The sequence below is a fragment of the Giraffa tippelskirchi genome, chromosome 14 (genome assembly GCF_054371585.1).
Source record: "Giraffa tippelskirchi isolate mGirTip1 chromosome 14, T2T-mGirTip1v1.2.pri, whole genome shotgun sequence".
NCBI lineage: Eukaryota > Metazoa > Chordata > Mammalia > Artiodactyla > Giraffidae > Giraffa > Giraffa tippelskirchi.
The window spans coordinates 38638548-38654282 of NC_137288.1; the positions used below are offsets into that span (position 1 = coordinate 38638548).

The 15735-nt window shown below is 39.4% G+C and overlaps 2 protein-coding genes across 2 annotated transcripts in view; one reads left to right on the top strand and one right to left on the bottom strand.

Moving 5' to 3' along the window:
- The window catches only part of LOC145534639 (uncharacterized), a 119167-nt gene that overhangs the window by 79521 nt on the left and 23911 nt on the right, over positions 1-15735 (top strand). The window lies entirely within an intron of this gene.
- The window catches only part of DSG4 (desmoglein 4), a 37790-nt gene that overhangs the window by 1363 nt on the left and 20692 nt on the right, over positions 1-15735 (bottom strand). The window contains exons 10-16 of the mRNA XM_081563166.1: positions 12889-13160; positions 11455-11594; positions 8656-8883; positions 5987-6283; positions 4506-4648; positions 4114-4177; positions 2371-2579 (exon numbers count right to left, since the gene is read on the bottom strand). Coding sequence (XP_081419292.1) covers positions 2371-2579; positions 4114-4177; positions 4506-4648; positions 5987-6283; positions 8656-8883; positions 11455-11594; positions 12889-13160 — 1353 coding nt within the window. The remainder of the gene's footprint in view (positions 1-2370; positions 2580-4113; positions 4178-4505; positions 4649-5986; positions 6284-8655; positions 8884-11454; positions 11595-12888; positions 13161-15735) is intronic.

Here is a 15735-nt window from a genome sequence, read left to right on the forward strand (position 1 = left end):
ATGATCTTCTCGACCCAGGTAATCACGATGGTGTGATTGCTCACCTAGAGCCAGACATCCTGGAATGTGAAGTCAAGTGGGCCTTAGAAAGCATCACTATGAACAAAGCTAGTGGAGGTGATGGAATTCCAGTTGAGCTACTTCAAATCCTGAAAGATGATACTGTGAAAGTGCTGCACTCAATATGCCAGCAAATTTGGAAAACTCAGCAGTGGCCACAGGACTGGAAAAGGTCAGTTTTCATTCCAATCCCAAAGAAAGGCAATGCCAAAGAATGCTCAAACTACTGCACGATTGCACTCATCTCACACGCTAGTAAAGTAATGCTCAAAATTCTCCAAACCAGGCTTCAGCAATATGTGAACCGTGAACTTCCAGCTGTTCAAGCTGGTTTTAGAAAAGGCAGAGGAACCAGAGATCAAATTGCCAACATCCGCTGGATCATCAAAAAAGCAAGAGAGTTCCAGAAAAACATCTATTTCTGCTTTATCGACTATGCCAAAGCCTTTGACTGAGTGGATCACAATAAACTGTGGAAAATTCTGAAAGAGATGGGAATACCAGACCATCTGACCTGTCTCTTGAGAAACCTGTATGCAGGTCAGGAAGCAACAGTTAGAATTGGACATGGAACAACAGACTGGTTCCAAATAGGAAAAGGAGTCCGTCAAGGCTGTATATCGTCACCCTGTTTATTTAACTTATATGCAGAGTACATCATGAGAAACGCTGGGCTGGAAGAAGCACAAGCTGGAATCAAGATTGCCCGGAGAAATATCAATAACCTCAGATATGCAGATGATACCACCCTTATGGCAGAAAGTGAAGATGAACTAAAGAGCCTCTTGATGAAAGTGAAAGAGGAGAGTGAAAAAGTTGGCTTAAAGCTCAACGTTCAGAAAACTAAGATCATGGCATCTGGTCCCATCACTTCATGGGAAATAAATGGGGAAACAGTGGAAACAGTGTCAGACTTTATTTTTTAGGGCTCCAAAATCACTGCTGATGGTGATTGCAGCCATGAAATTAAAAGACGCTTACTCCTTGGAAGGAAAATTATGACCAACCTAGATAGCATATTAAAAAGCAGAGACATTATTTTGCCAACAAAGGTCCGTCTAGTCAAGGCTATGGTTTTTCCAGTGGTCATGTATGGATGTGAGAGTTGGACGGTGAAGAAAGCTGAGCGCTGAAGAATTGATGCTTTTGAACTGTGGTGTTGGAGAAGACTCTTGAGAGTCCCTTGGACTGCAAGGAGATCCAACCAGGCCATCCTAAAGGAGATCAGGGCTGGGTGTTCATTGGAAGGACTGATATTGAAGCTGAAACTCCAATACTTTGGCCACCTCATGCAAAAAGTTGACTCATTGGAAAAGACCCTGATGCTGAGAAGGATTGGGGGCAGGAGGAGAAGGGGACAACAGAGGGTGATGGCTGGATGGCGTCACCGACTAGATGGACATGAGTTTGGGTAAACTCCGGAAGTTGGTGATGGACAGGGAGGCCTGGCGTGCTGCGATTCATGGGATCACAAAGAGTCGGACACGACTGAGCGACTGAACTGAACTGAACTGAAGATAATTTAAATAAATCCTCTGTTTACCCTTTGTGCTACCCTGTTAGGCCGTCCCAGCGCCTTGGGTCTTTCCTCCTAGGATGCTCATAGACCCATGATCTTCCTCCCTATTGAGGAAAACAGTGCCTGGGGCCCTGGGTAGAGATGAGGAGACCTGGGTCCCTGGCCCTAATCTGTCATCAAATCTTGCGGATGCCTTATTCCTGTTGCTGCTCTTTCTTCCCCAACTCTGGCTTTTGATTTATTTTTTCTCCTTTCTGTTGGAGGTATCTGCAGGACTGAAAGGACACCACGAAGAACAGACATGAACACACAGTTTTTCTTGATCAGGATTCTCCTGCTTTGCTCTTTGCTGTGGGAAACAAAGTGGGAACACCAGAAAGAAACAGAATACAGGAAAATAGCAGAAGGGAAGAGGAAAATGATGAGATACTAGCCTTTTTCACAATAGTTAGATGTATTATGCCCATTGGATGTGAAATGTTTCAGTAAATTGGCTTTTTGTATTTTAAGGAAAAGTGAACTATTTTTCGTTTAAGATTGGAATAGAGTTAAAAGTAACTGAATATGTCTCAGAAGAATCTACTGCCATGGTTATTATTATGCAGTCTCAAGAGTAAATGATAATATTGTTGAATTGTGTACAGGGGAATTACCTCAGAGAAGTATTTTTTTATTCAGGATTGGGATAGAATTAAGAGTCGCTGAATATATTTCAGAAGACTCTACTGCCATGGTTATTATTATTATTCAGTCTCAAGACTATTTTGTGGAGCTGTGTGCAGGAAAGTTACCTCAGAGAAATAGCTGTCCAGGAAAGCCAGGTTCAGGCCGGTGTCCCCATAGTCCCGCTGGATGCCCATCGCCGAGCTCCTCCTCCCCACGGTGCCCGCTGCTCCTCCAGCTGCCAGGCCAGCGGCCACCCCCAGACCAGTGTTGAGTTCCACTCCCGAGACACCCCCTTCAATTGTTCCTCCGCCTGCGTAGGTGTTAGTGTAGATTTCTGAAAGGAGAGGGGGTTCAATGGTGCTGGAGTCGTCTGCATTGTTTACCCATGTGAACACTGTCAGCACCACCACCACCCCTTCTCTCCAACAGAGGGAAGGCTCTGGAATGCTAGTATAGGAGCAATTCCAACTATATCTATAATCTTCAGGCTTGCTGATAAAAATAAAACTAAATAAACAGTACAAAGGGAGCCAGGTATCAGGCCTGCCTTTGTCACCTTTTGGGAACCTCCATCCCAAAGACTTGAAGGTGCAGAAGAGGCCAAAAGGCCCAGGGCCGCCATTTTGCCCACACCGGTTCCTTCTCTGCTGCCTCTGGCAAGCTCCCCCGGCCTGGCTGAGAAGACTTGCACTCACTCAGGAGCCCTCCAGAGCAAGGCCGGCCATGCATTTACAGAAACAAACTCACGGTCCTCATTCACCCTGGTGCTGGATAGGGAGTGGGCTTCCATAGGAGTGTTCAGTCACCTCAGGCTCTTTGCAGCCAGAGTCTGGCTTGGGACACTCAGAAACCATCACTGAGAAATCACAAGCCCGCTCTAGAACTGGGCAGCCTCTCTCCTTTTTCAGTTATTGCCCAGTGCTGGATATTTTTCAGCATTTTAGGGTGTGTCTGGGACTTGGTAAATTAGGAGAGGGTGAGAGTGGTGAGGCAAATGCACGTATGAATTTAAGAAAAGTTCTTCACTTTAGTTCAGTCACTCAGTCATGTCCGACTCTTTGCGACTCCATGGACTGCAGCACTCCAGGCTTCCCTGTCCTGGAACTCCCAGAGCTTGCTCAAACTCATGTCCATCGAGTCCTTGATGCCATCCAACTTTCTCATCCTCTGTTGTCCCCTTCAGTGTATTCTTAGGAGAACATATTTGCTGCTTCGTCCTTTCTTTCTTTCTTTTTTTTTGAACTGCTTGTTTTACAAATAATGGTAGCACTTACTGTGCAAGGCACTATTCTAATGTATATTTTGTGATATACATATATACACACAGACATATATCATACATACATTTGTATATGATATATGTAACATGTATGATACATATTATGTATCACACATACATATAATATATAATATACTATACCAATAATATATAATATGCATACTATACCTATAATATATAATATGTATACCATACATATAATACATAATATGTATATATATGTATGATCATTTATTCCTCATAGCAACACTTTGAAGTAGGTACTATCATAAATTCAGTTTCAAAGAAGGAAATTAAGGCCCAGAGAGGTGAAGTGTCTTACTCAAGGACTTAATTACTAGTAAGTGGCAGAGCTGGGAATCAAACTTAACCATTCTGGTTCCAGACTTTGCCCTTTGAATTGCTACATCGTTCTTCACTGCCAGTAGTTTAAGACAGAAAAATAAAGTCACCACTTTAAACACATAACTTTTCCTCCAAGGAGAATGTCATATGTGCTGATTTTTGGTAAGGTACTTATACATGAGATTTGTCTGGTTGAACAATTTGCAAATTTTAAAAAGAAAAACGGATTTTGGTATCCACTGACCAGAGGAATCCATACGGTCCTGGGTATTAGAGGCTGTCATTGGTACACATATGTTGGACACATCCTGAAAAGAAAAAAAGAAGATTTTAAATAAATGTTTTATGCTAAACATTTAAAAATATATATTTAATTATTTATTTTGGCTGTACCAGTCTTAGTTGTAGCACATGAGAACTTTAGTTGTGTCATGTGGGATCTAGATCCCTGACCAGGGATCGAACCCGGGCCCCCTGCATTGGGAGCACAGAGTTTTAGCCACTGGACCTGGGAAGTACCTATGTTAAACATTTCAAAAATGATGTATTTTCAACTTTGTGCAGTGTATAATTATCAGGACATGCTGAATCCCATTGAAACACTGAGCTTCTGTGGAACCTGATGAATTCACTCACCCTGTCCTCGGGATGGGCCCCTTCTATTCTCCAGGATTGCACTACTCCTTCTCCCCCCTCAGGCACAGGAGCAAAACTCGTCCCCAGCCCTTCTGGCTGTTTTCGTTTGCAGCAGCAGCACAGGAGCAGCAAGAGCGGTGCCACTGCCCGAGAAAGTGGAAAGGAAGAGTTAACACATATCGCTCAATTTAGGAAGTCATCCAATGCATCACTTTTGGGAAAATGTGGCATGATATTCAGAACTAGAGAGAAAAATACAAATGTAATGCATTAATTTCCCCTGAAGGATTGAGTGGGGCTTCCCTGGTGGCTCAGATGGTAAAGAATATGCCTGCAGTGCAGGAGACCAAATTCAATCCCTGGGTTGGGAAGATCCCTGGGAAAAGGAAATGGAAACTCACTCCAGTATTCTTGCCTGGGAAATCCCATGGACAGAGGAGCTTGGTAGGCTACAGTCCATGGGGTTGCAAAGAGTCAGACATGACCGATTGAGTAACATTAAGGATTGAGTATACATATCCGTGCTTATTATAAAAATTCACTAATCGCTTAAGATCAGGTAAACTGGGTGCTTTAATGACCGATTAGGCAAATAAGGTTCTTTCTTCCTGCTTATCTAAGACTCCAAACTGGTTGTTGGCAGATCCAGGATTCAAATCCAGTTTTATGTTTCCTAGTCCCCTATGTACATGTGTGCACACTTATATGTGTGTGTTTATATCTGTGCTTTTCCTATGTCCTAGACTGCTTTTCTGGATTTCCCCACACACCATGCTCCTTCTAAGAAGATCTTCAGCTCAAAGTCACTTTCTCCATCAGGACTTCCTCAACTTTCCCATTTAGACTTAATTATTTCTGCCTTTCTGCTCTTAAAGGTCTCTGCTGAAATTGTCATGATGGGTTTAGTTTATGCTCTGCTATGTTACTAGACATGACTGAGTGACTGAACAGCAGCAAAAATACCAAGGGACTTGCATGCTTCCCATCTTTTTGACCCTCACTGACCCTGGACTTTTGTTGTTGTTGTTGTTCAGTCACTCAGTCGTATCTGACTCTTTGGGACCCTATGGACTGCAACACACCAGGCTTCCCTGTCTTTCACTATTTCCCAGAGTTTGCTCAAACTCATGTGCATTGAGTTGGTGATGCCATCCAACCATCTAATCCTGTCTTCCCCTTCTCCTCCTACCCTCAGTCTTTCCCAGCATCAGGGTCTTTTCCAATGAGTTGGCTCTTCACTTCAGGTGGCCATAGTATTGGAGTTTCAGCTTCAGCATTAGTCCTTCCAGTGAATATTCTTATTTACCATCATTGAACAAGTAACATGCCCATACCAGTCCCATTGCTTATTTCCAGATTTCCACAAACATTGCCATAGGTACCAAAAAGAGAAGGCCAAACAAACATAGCCATTCCAGTGAACCTGATTACATTCTTATTTTGAAGAACTGCTGAAAAGAGGGATTTAATCCAGTACTTACGAAGCAGCAGTAAGATGCCCATAGTGATCATGCCAATCCCTGTTGATCCCATACCAACGTTTGAAGCCTCAGTTTGGTCGTCAGTGACAGACACACTGGTGACAGAGCTGCCGTCCCCAGTGCTGATGTCTGTGGTACCCGGGTACAAGCACATGTGGTTGATGTCACAGTCACAGGCCCTTAACTCCACGATCTGCGGCAATTCGCATGCTCTGTTAAAACTGTCCTTTACTAGGATTGGAATTTCGTAGTATCCGGAATATAAAGTCTGCTCAGCTTTCAGGATTGCAGAGGTAGCTGAAAAGCAAGAGAGAAAATAAATTAAAGATGGGATACATATATACAATGGAATATTACCCAGTCATAGAAAAGAATGAAGTCATATTGCAGCAACATGAACAGACCTAGAGATTATAATACTAAGTGAAGTCAGACAGAGAAAAATATCATATGGTATAGCTTATATGTGAAATCTAAAAAGATGACACAGATGAATTTATTCACAAAACAGAAATAGACTCACAAACATAGAAAACAAACTTTCGATTACCAAAGGGGAAATGGGGGAGGGATAAATTAGGAATTGGGGATTAACAGATAGATACTACAATATATAAAATAGATAAAAAATAAGGTTCTACTGTATAGTAGAGGGAACTCTACTCAATACTCTGTAAAAATCCATATGGAAAAAGAATTTGGAAAAGAATGGATATATTTGTACGTATAACTGAATCACTTTGTTGTATACCTGAAAGTAACACAGTAATTGTCAAGTGACTGTACTCAAATATACAGGAAAAATCAAAAAATTTCTTGGGGAGTAACTCTTCCTAATACCCATGATTAACTTAGGATCTGACTTTTTTTTCATGCTCCTTTAGTCATAGAATACATTGGCAGTTTTTAAAAATTAACACTTATGATGCTTATTTCCAGAGCAACAATACTTGGCATATAATATGCACTCAGTGGATATTTGTCCAATGAATGAAGAATATTGAGCTGAAAGGAAATATTGGAAGTTTTCTCTTTGGGATGACAGATTCCAAATACCCTCATGAAGACTCTTGTTAATCTCTTATTCAAAATCACTATCTTAACATTTAAAATTATTCCAAAACCTATTATTTTACTAATTCTTTGTGCTGTGATTATCTATTGATTTTTATAGAAACCATTGCTTAAAACATAGGTTGAAATTTATCAACCTGAGGAGGCTTTAGAAATGATTTAGTCCTAAATCATGAATAGTAATTGATTAATCCTTGAAGTGAAGTGAAGTGAAGTGAAGTCTCTCAGTCGTGTCCGACTCTTTGCGACCCCATGGACTGTAGCCTACCAGGCTCCTCGGTCCATGGGATTTTCCAGGCAAGAGTACTGGAGTGGGTTGCCATTTCCTTCTCCAGGGGATCTTCCTGACCGAGGAATCAAACCCGGGTCTCCCGCATTGTAGGCAGACGCTTTACCATCTGAGCTACCAATTATTATTATTGTTAATTATTATTATTATAGGTTATTTCTTTCAGTTAGCTATGTAATAAGCTGGCTGTCTACCAAAATGTAACCTGAGCTCAAAATAAGAGTCAAATAAGGCATGGCTTCAACCTGTTAAGTGGGATTTTTTTCTTTTCTTCAAGACCAGCATGTAAATAGGACCCTAAGAATATTCTTTCCAATAAGACTATATTTTTTACTGGAAAATATGTGGTATAAATACCTCATGCTGAATATTTTTTGTTTTACCTCATAAAATCTAGGATCTGAATGAGGAAAAAGTAGTTAGCAATTATTTAAGAATAACTTATCGGATTTTGTAGGGAACAATGAATTCAGAGTTATCTGGATTTTAATGGAATTGCTTAGCTTTTAAAAATATTAAGATGGTTTTGTGCAAAAGAGCTAAAAGTTTTTATGGTGAAAACAGGTTACCTAATTTCCTCCATGTCCTTAATTGTGGCATTTTTTTTTTTTCTGGCATCATTTTAAGATGAGTGGAACAGCTTGGTGGTCTCAGAAAGTGGATTTTTCCTCTTACCTTGAACTCTGACCGCCATCTTTCCACCCTGCCCGCAACATCTCTCCTGTTTCTCCAAATGAATGTCTGACTAGGGAGCTATTGTGGCCAGAATGGGGGCATCCCAAGTAGCACTTTACCAGGTGGTAAAGAACCCGCCGCCCAGTGCAGGAGATGTAAGAGACGCGGGTTCGATCCCTGGGTTGGGAAGATCCCCTGGAGGAGGAAATGGCAATCCTCTCCAGTAATCTTGCCTGGAGTATCCCATGGAAAGAGGAGCCTGGCGGGCTACAGTCTCTACAGTCCATAGGGTCGCAAAGAGTTGGACACGACTGAAGTGACTTAGTATGCACATGTCCAGAATGAAATTCTCTCAAAACATTTCTTTTTCTATTATACATCTAACATCTCAGGAAAAAGAACCCAAGGTATGTAAATTGTTAAGATGCCTGAAATTATATCTCAATTTTTATCAATGTGAGGCCTTTATTTTAAAGTAGCAACAGTTATCATAAACATGCATACTATTATGGGCTCTTTATACTTCTGGTGGAAATAGAGTTAGAAAGTATTATTATGTGACTTGACTAATTATTTGGTAATTGTTTTTGCTTTTGGCCTTAGAGTATAAGCAAATTTGCATTCTACTTACCATTTACTGATCTGATATCCCAAATGTTTGCTGTCCCTGGGGGTTCATTAACAACACAGAAGGTAAAGGGAGACCCATAAGAGTGACTGTTAACGCCTGCAGCAGAAATAAGGATGGAAGGAGAGGCAATGCAGATGGTTTCTCTCTCAGCAACAATGACTGGGCAGTAATCGTTGACATCAGGAATTTCGATACATATGGTTCCCGTGGCCGTTTTTACAGAGCCATCTGAAACAGCAAGACATATTGCGTGTCGGGGTAAATGGTGTTGGGGAGAAAATTCTTTCTCATATCCCATGATGATGCCACAACATAGGGGAATAGGATGACCACTCCTGAGATGGTGCGTGGTAGGATCCTGCCTGCTTACATCTCCTGAAACCACTCTTGCCCTTGCTCAGTACCTTCCGGACACACTGGCTTCTTTTTAGTTCTTTGAACTCGTTCTTTCCTCAACCAAACACTTGTGCCTTCTAGTCACTCTTCCTAAAATGTTTTTCATGCCTGTTTCATTCAGCTACATATCTCAGAATACAAAATTCAGCATCCTTCTTCAGAGAAGGTTTACCGCTTTCTAGTCCACCGTATCTCCCCAAATGAGGCCCCTGTAGTCCAGTTTAGAGCCTTTCATTCTGGGTACTAATTGAGTCTGGTGTTTGTGGAAATAACTGCAATCGAAGTTAAATAATTGTTTGAGTTTTTTTTTTTTTTTTTTCTGTTTCACTGTTTAAATCCATCCATTAGATAGACACTGTTTCTCTCTGAAATGGTACTTCTGGAAACAAGTATAAATATATTTGTTTTTTTCCTAACCAACTTGAAACAAATTTTGGGTTAGTATATTATTAGAAGGAACAGAGGACCAAGAAATAGGAGTCTGGGCTTTTAGTCTACTTTTATACTTTACGTTGAATAAAGAATTGTTTTGTTTTTTACTTGCAGAGAGTCTTAGTATTTTCATTTGTAAGTCAGAACATTATCATCTCTAGGTATTTTGCTAGGTCAGTCTTTGTGAAGTTAATAAATGTCTTTTAAAGGTGTCTTCTGTATGCCTAAATGGTAGAGTCATTTAGTTACTCGAATGATAACAAACCAGGAGCCTATTCATACTGTATATGGTTTTGTACTGTGTATTCTTATACCCAATTCGGCAGTGGACTTTCTAAATTTAGGTTCATTAGAGAGACACTAGATTATCCCGCAGGTTAGATTATCCTGCAAATTAGACTGTGTTGTTCTCTCATCCTCTGGAACTTTCTTGTGGCCTTGGACTGTGGGCTTCCCTGGTGGCTCAGCTGGTAAAGACTCCACCTGCAATGCGAGATATCTGGGTTCAATCCCTGCATTAGGAAGATCCCCTGGAGAAGGGAAAGGCTACTCACTCGAGTATTCTGACCAGGAGAATTCCATGGACTATACAGTCCATGGGGTCATAAAGAGTCAGACACGGCTGAGCGACCTTCACTTTCTGTGGCAAACCACAGCTAAAGCTGCTGTCGACAGCATCTGCTCCTTGCTGTGTCTGCTATAGGCAGAGCTCTGCTTCTCTACCTAGTGGCCAAGCATCCTTGAGCCAACTTATTCCAACTATCTAGAAGGCTTGTGCTAGTGCAGATACTCGGCTTAGGGGAATAAACAATGGCCCTCATTTTTAGGTTTCTGTGGGTACATTTGCATGTAGTTTTCTTTTTATTTACTTGACTAATTTTTTATTCTAGTTTTTGAACTAGAATTGGATTTTCTCGTATGACCCATTGGCTGTGATCAACCTGGCTAGAATTCATTTTCAGAATACTGATGATAAATAAGACTATAATATTTATATAACTCACGCAGATGCTGAAAGTGACACTCATAAGTTGAAGACTAGAATGTATGGACTGTAATTGTTTGGGTATTGCCATAGTTTCTCTTTCAATCCTATACTGACTGTCTTTCTCTTTGTTTGGCTACTGTAAATCTCAGGTATAAACTTAATGCAATCCTGCAATATCTATCTTCTGTTAGGTATGTACTTGAGATATCTATCTTCTCCCTTCTTTCCTGGTTACTGACCTTTTTCTGCTGTTTTGTTTCATAGTGAACTGGTTTCCTAGCTACTGCTAGGAAATAGCGGTAGTAGCCTTTGCTCTGGAGAATCATTAACTATTGCTAAACAAACAAATTCCTGTTGCTACTCACCAAGAGGAATGCTTAATAGATTTTCCCACGTGAGGAACTGCTCAATTACAAGTTACTTCAGTGCATCTGCACTTACAAATTTAATTTGAATCTTATATTTGGAATAACCTTGTGCTTTCTTGGTCTTCCACATTTTTCTTTGGACAACAATACTCACACAGGCCCTTTATTATAGCTCAGTTTTAGTGGTTCTGAAATAACTATACACTTCGGGATACTGCCTTCCCTGCAGGTGAATTTTGAGCACACCTTGCAGCACTTACTTAAGTAAACATTTCTAACATACTCTACAAGCTGATCAATTCTCTCAAGAGATGAGGTCGAAAGCAGAAACTGAAGTTTATTTATATATTTTAACTTTTACGCTTCACACTGTAAATCACATACAATTCTTTTTTTGTAAATAGGTGAAATAAATTATGACTTAAATGTAAATTATGATTATAAGGATACTGAACTCAGTCCTTGATCTAAGGTATGTAGAACTCTCTGTAAGTCTTACAGACACCAATAAACTGTATGTTGGATTTGAGTCAATCTAGTATCAACATTAGAATATTACTTGTATTGAATGTAATAGTAATACTTTTATTAAGAATTGACAATAAATTTTCTTACCATCTATAGCCAGGATCTCCGCTGTGTATATCCCACTGGTAATATATTTTGACTTCTTATCAAATTCCCTAGAAAATTGTATCTCGCCAGTGCTTGAATCTATTTTTAACAAGTTGCCTGGGTCATGTCCTATGGTATACCTGTTTTTAGATAAATACATTCATCATTTGCTTATATAAAAGTTAATCATTTTAAGCTGCACAATGAGTTAATATTGTATATGGTATTTGCACGCTTTATAGTGACAATTGAGTCAGTTTATAAAATGTATAGAGAATAAAATTCCAGTATTGAACATATTTATGTACAGATTCACAACAGAATTTTATAGTCTCATAATTCTTACTCTTCTGGCTCTTAATATAATTGTTAATAGAATGTATGAAATTATTTCAGGGCTGTTTATAAAATCATAGCAGTATCTATTGAAAGAATGCGAGAATGCACTTTATTCATTTTCACATGTGATATATTTTTTCTTAGATTTTAATGCATATTGGCTTCAGAGCCCCTCATTGTTGGCCTTTTAGGGGTTGTGGTATTATCTAGTCTGCTTATGTATGTGGATTTTTTTTTTTTTACATATAATGGATTCAAAGTTTTTGACCTTATTGGTAGAACATCTGTTCTCTGTACCAGGCATAAATTCAAACGTCCAAGACACTTATCTGGCACATTCTTTCCTCTGATAGACTTCATAATTTTTGTTGTCTACCAATTTATTAGCTGATTAAGTAATCAAAAATTTTTATGTCAAAAGTAATTTATAGGTCAGTAGACTTTGTTCATTCAAAAAATATTGGAAAGAAAAGATATAGAGAATACTTGTATATTTCACTATAGTTATTTTCCAGGATATCTTACATAGATCTAACTCATATATAATCTGTGTATCTAGTGACCCTAATACCTACCTTTCTATTTTTTCAGTTCTGATTCTCTTAAGATTCATCAAATTTCTGAAACATCTATGTTTCAGCCTCTTCTTTTTTTTTCTTTTTCATTTTAGGTCAAGTAGGAGATTGAAATTAGCCCCAAAGTCATTAGATAACACAGATTTTAAGGAAAAAAAGTGACTCATTTTTTATGATGTCTGATTGTTTATAATATAGCTTAATCATCCTGGGGCCAGGGTAGTACAGCCGGGCACAAAAGGTCAGAGAGACTCACAGAGTATCTGTAGGTGGCTCTTTGATCTTACAATTGCTCGCTGGACGCAATTACTCCTTTAACCCTTTGGAGCCCTTACTGCCTCTAAAGCACCATTAAAATTCTGAAATAAAGTTAATGCCACAGTCGTCTTCTAAAACGAAGACAAAAAGCAAAGCAGAACTTCAAAAGTACTTCAACCTGCATACACTAGCACCTTCTAGTGAATTAATATAGGAAGAGCTGAGCTTTATCTCTTTAACACGAGCAAAATATCTGCAGTACCTGATGTTTGTTGCAGGATTTCCTGTATCCAAATCTATAGCTGTGTATGTGCCAAGCACAAAATTCAATAAGGAATTTCCTTTCAGTCCTTCTCGCACACTGAACGTCACAGAATTTGGATGAAATGCAGGTCCTTCTCTCACATTAACAACCTGAATTCTCACAGGGGTTGAGTGCATTCGGAATTGAGAGGCAACCGAGTGGTGAAACTCAGCTTGATTTTTAACTCCAATGCTAAGATGAATATTAGGCACTTGTTCATAATCCAGCATCTGAAATGATAGAAAGTTAAAAAAAAAACAAAAAAACCCTCTGAAACAGCAAAAAGACTTTCTTCATAGAATTAGAAGTCAAGATTAAAAAAGCAGTACACTAGAATAAAGGCCAGTTCTGCTCTTGAACCAATCAAATTTTGTTTGTTACCGCATTATGTAAATCATGGGCTTCCCTGGTGTGTCAGATGATAAAGAATCTGTGTGCAGTGCAGAAGACCCTGGTTTGATCCCTGGGTCAGGAAGATCTCCTGGAGAAGGGCATGGCAACCCAATCCAGTATTTTTGCCTAGAGAATTCCATGGACAGAGGACCTAGAGGGCTACAGTCCATAGGGTCACGAAGAGTTAGACATGACTGGTCGACTAACACTTTCACTTATGTATATCAGACATGTTATTTCCTTTATCTTTTGACATAATCAGGTACATGGTACATGGATCATTTAGGCCTGTGACTTTAAGTTGGACTCTAGTTTTGGAGTTTTGAACTTCCTACATAAAACCCTAAAATGAAAGATGATCCTTCTTTCCAAATGAGGTGTTTCTGAAAAATAAAAAGTAAAACTTAGAATGAAATAAAAATATTCACAGTTATTAAATGAACAAATAGTAGCCAGGTCTCTTTTGTAGAATGCCTAATTGAGAATATCTTGGAAGTATAATCAGAGAACCTAGAAGTTGGTATATATGATGTAATTGAAACTGTAATTTTGAAAAATGATGCAAACAACTTCTAAAGGAGAATTTGTGACTATTATAGTCTATAGCTATTATAGACTATTAGAGCCTTCAGCTATAATTTAATTGTGCTGAGTCTGGTGAACAAGAAGACTCCTTCATAGGGCACATTCAAATGAGAAAAGTCACCTTTGAGATGGGTTCTTTGGATAAAAGATGAATAGAATCTTTTGATCCAGAATGACTGATGTGGTGACATGAAAAGTCACCAACAATGACTCAGCACAGAGATGAAATGAATTGTGGGCTCAAAAATGAATTTTTAATTGGAAGCGATCCATTTTCTCCATTTCTAAAAAAACAGTTGTAGAAAAGGGAGTGCTGGGTGCTGTTAGAAGTGCTCTGGGAGCTAAGATAAACATCAGTTGCAACACATTTACCAATAACAGAAGTTAAGACATGAGTAGCATCAGCAAGAATCTTAGACAAATCTCTGTTTCTCAGGGAAACTCCATAACCTCATGAATGTTCTTCTAGATTTTGGTTAAATTCTTCACAGGAGGTAATAAGATAGAAACATTCACAGGAATTTATTAGGGTTCTTGTTTGGGGCTGGCTCAACATGCCTCACTTAAAATTCAGCTAAAACCCTTGAGATTTGGGATTTCAATTGCTGAAATTCCCAGGAATTGACATTTTCTGGTCCATGGAGTTTTCCAGGCAAGAATACTGGAGCAGGTGGCCATTTCTTCTTCCAGGGAATCTTCCCCACCCAGGGATCAAACCCACGTCTCTTGCCTCTTTTGTATTGGCAGGTGGATCCTTTACCAGTGTGCCATGTAGGAACAGGGTCAGCAAGTGTGTAATAAATCTTGATTAGAGTTATTGTAAAAATACACAACCAGTACTTCTTTGTTAGAATTCTAATTGGATAGTATTTTGCTTTTCTTTTTGATGTTGAAGTGAATCTGTGCATACTCCCCCATCTATTTATATTGTTATCCATACATATATGTTCATAAATACCAAAAATATTATTATTGACAAAGAGATTTTTCACTTTCTTAGAGATCTTTCTCTTGTTAAGCTACACCACAGGGGCCAATCATGAGGAGGGTAGGACTGCCAGGATTCCATACCCAAGAAATGGGGTTAATTAATTATGGGCAATATTGAGAGCTGGTGGGGAAGAGGAGAAAAAGGTTTGCTAACCTAAGGATACCACAGCCCTGAAAGGAGCAAGGTTTCCAGAACAAAGGGAAAACCAGGAGGATGAATCTGTTAGGATTTTCTGCTCAGAAAATCCTTAAAAGTGATTTATAAGTGGGATGGTTTATAAAGTGGGATAGTTCCTGGAGAACTGGGACCATGTCTGATTCATATTCCTGGCACCCTTCATTTCTCAAATTTGGGTTGAACTGAATTATTTGTAATGTCCTCAGACTAAGAAAAGGGTTCTAGAAATCTTAGTCAAAAGCTTGTGACTTAGAGGCCGATTGCTACGAGGTTAAGTGATAGCTTGAGTGAATATGGAGAGAGTGCCAGAGGACATTAATGACCTCATTCCAAATGCCAAATCTTGGAAAATCGCACATATATCCTCTACATACATAGCTCTTTTGGCTGTGTGCTAGCACCCATATTCAGTTCAGTTCAGTTGCTCAGTTGTGTCTGACTCTTTGTGACCCCATGGACTGCAGCACACCAGGCTTCCCTGTCCATCACCAACTCCTGGAGCTTACTCAAACTCATGCCCATTGAGTTGGTGATGCCATTCAACCATCTCATCCTCTGTTGTCCCCTTCTCCTCCTGTCTTCAATCTTTCCCCAACATCAGGGCACACATATTAAGATTTTAAATTTCATTAGCCCTTCTACATTATTTTGATGTTTTA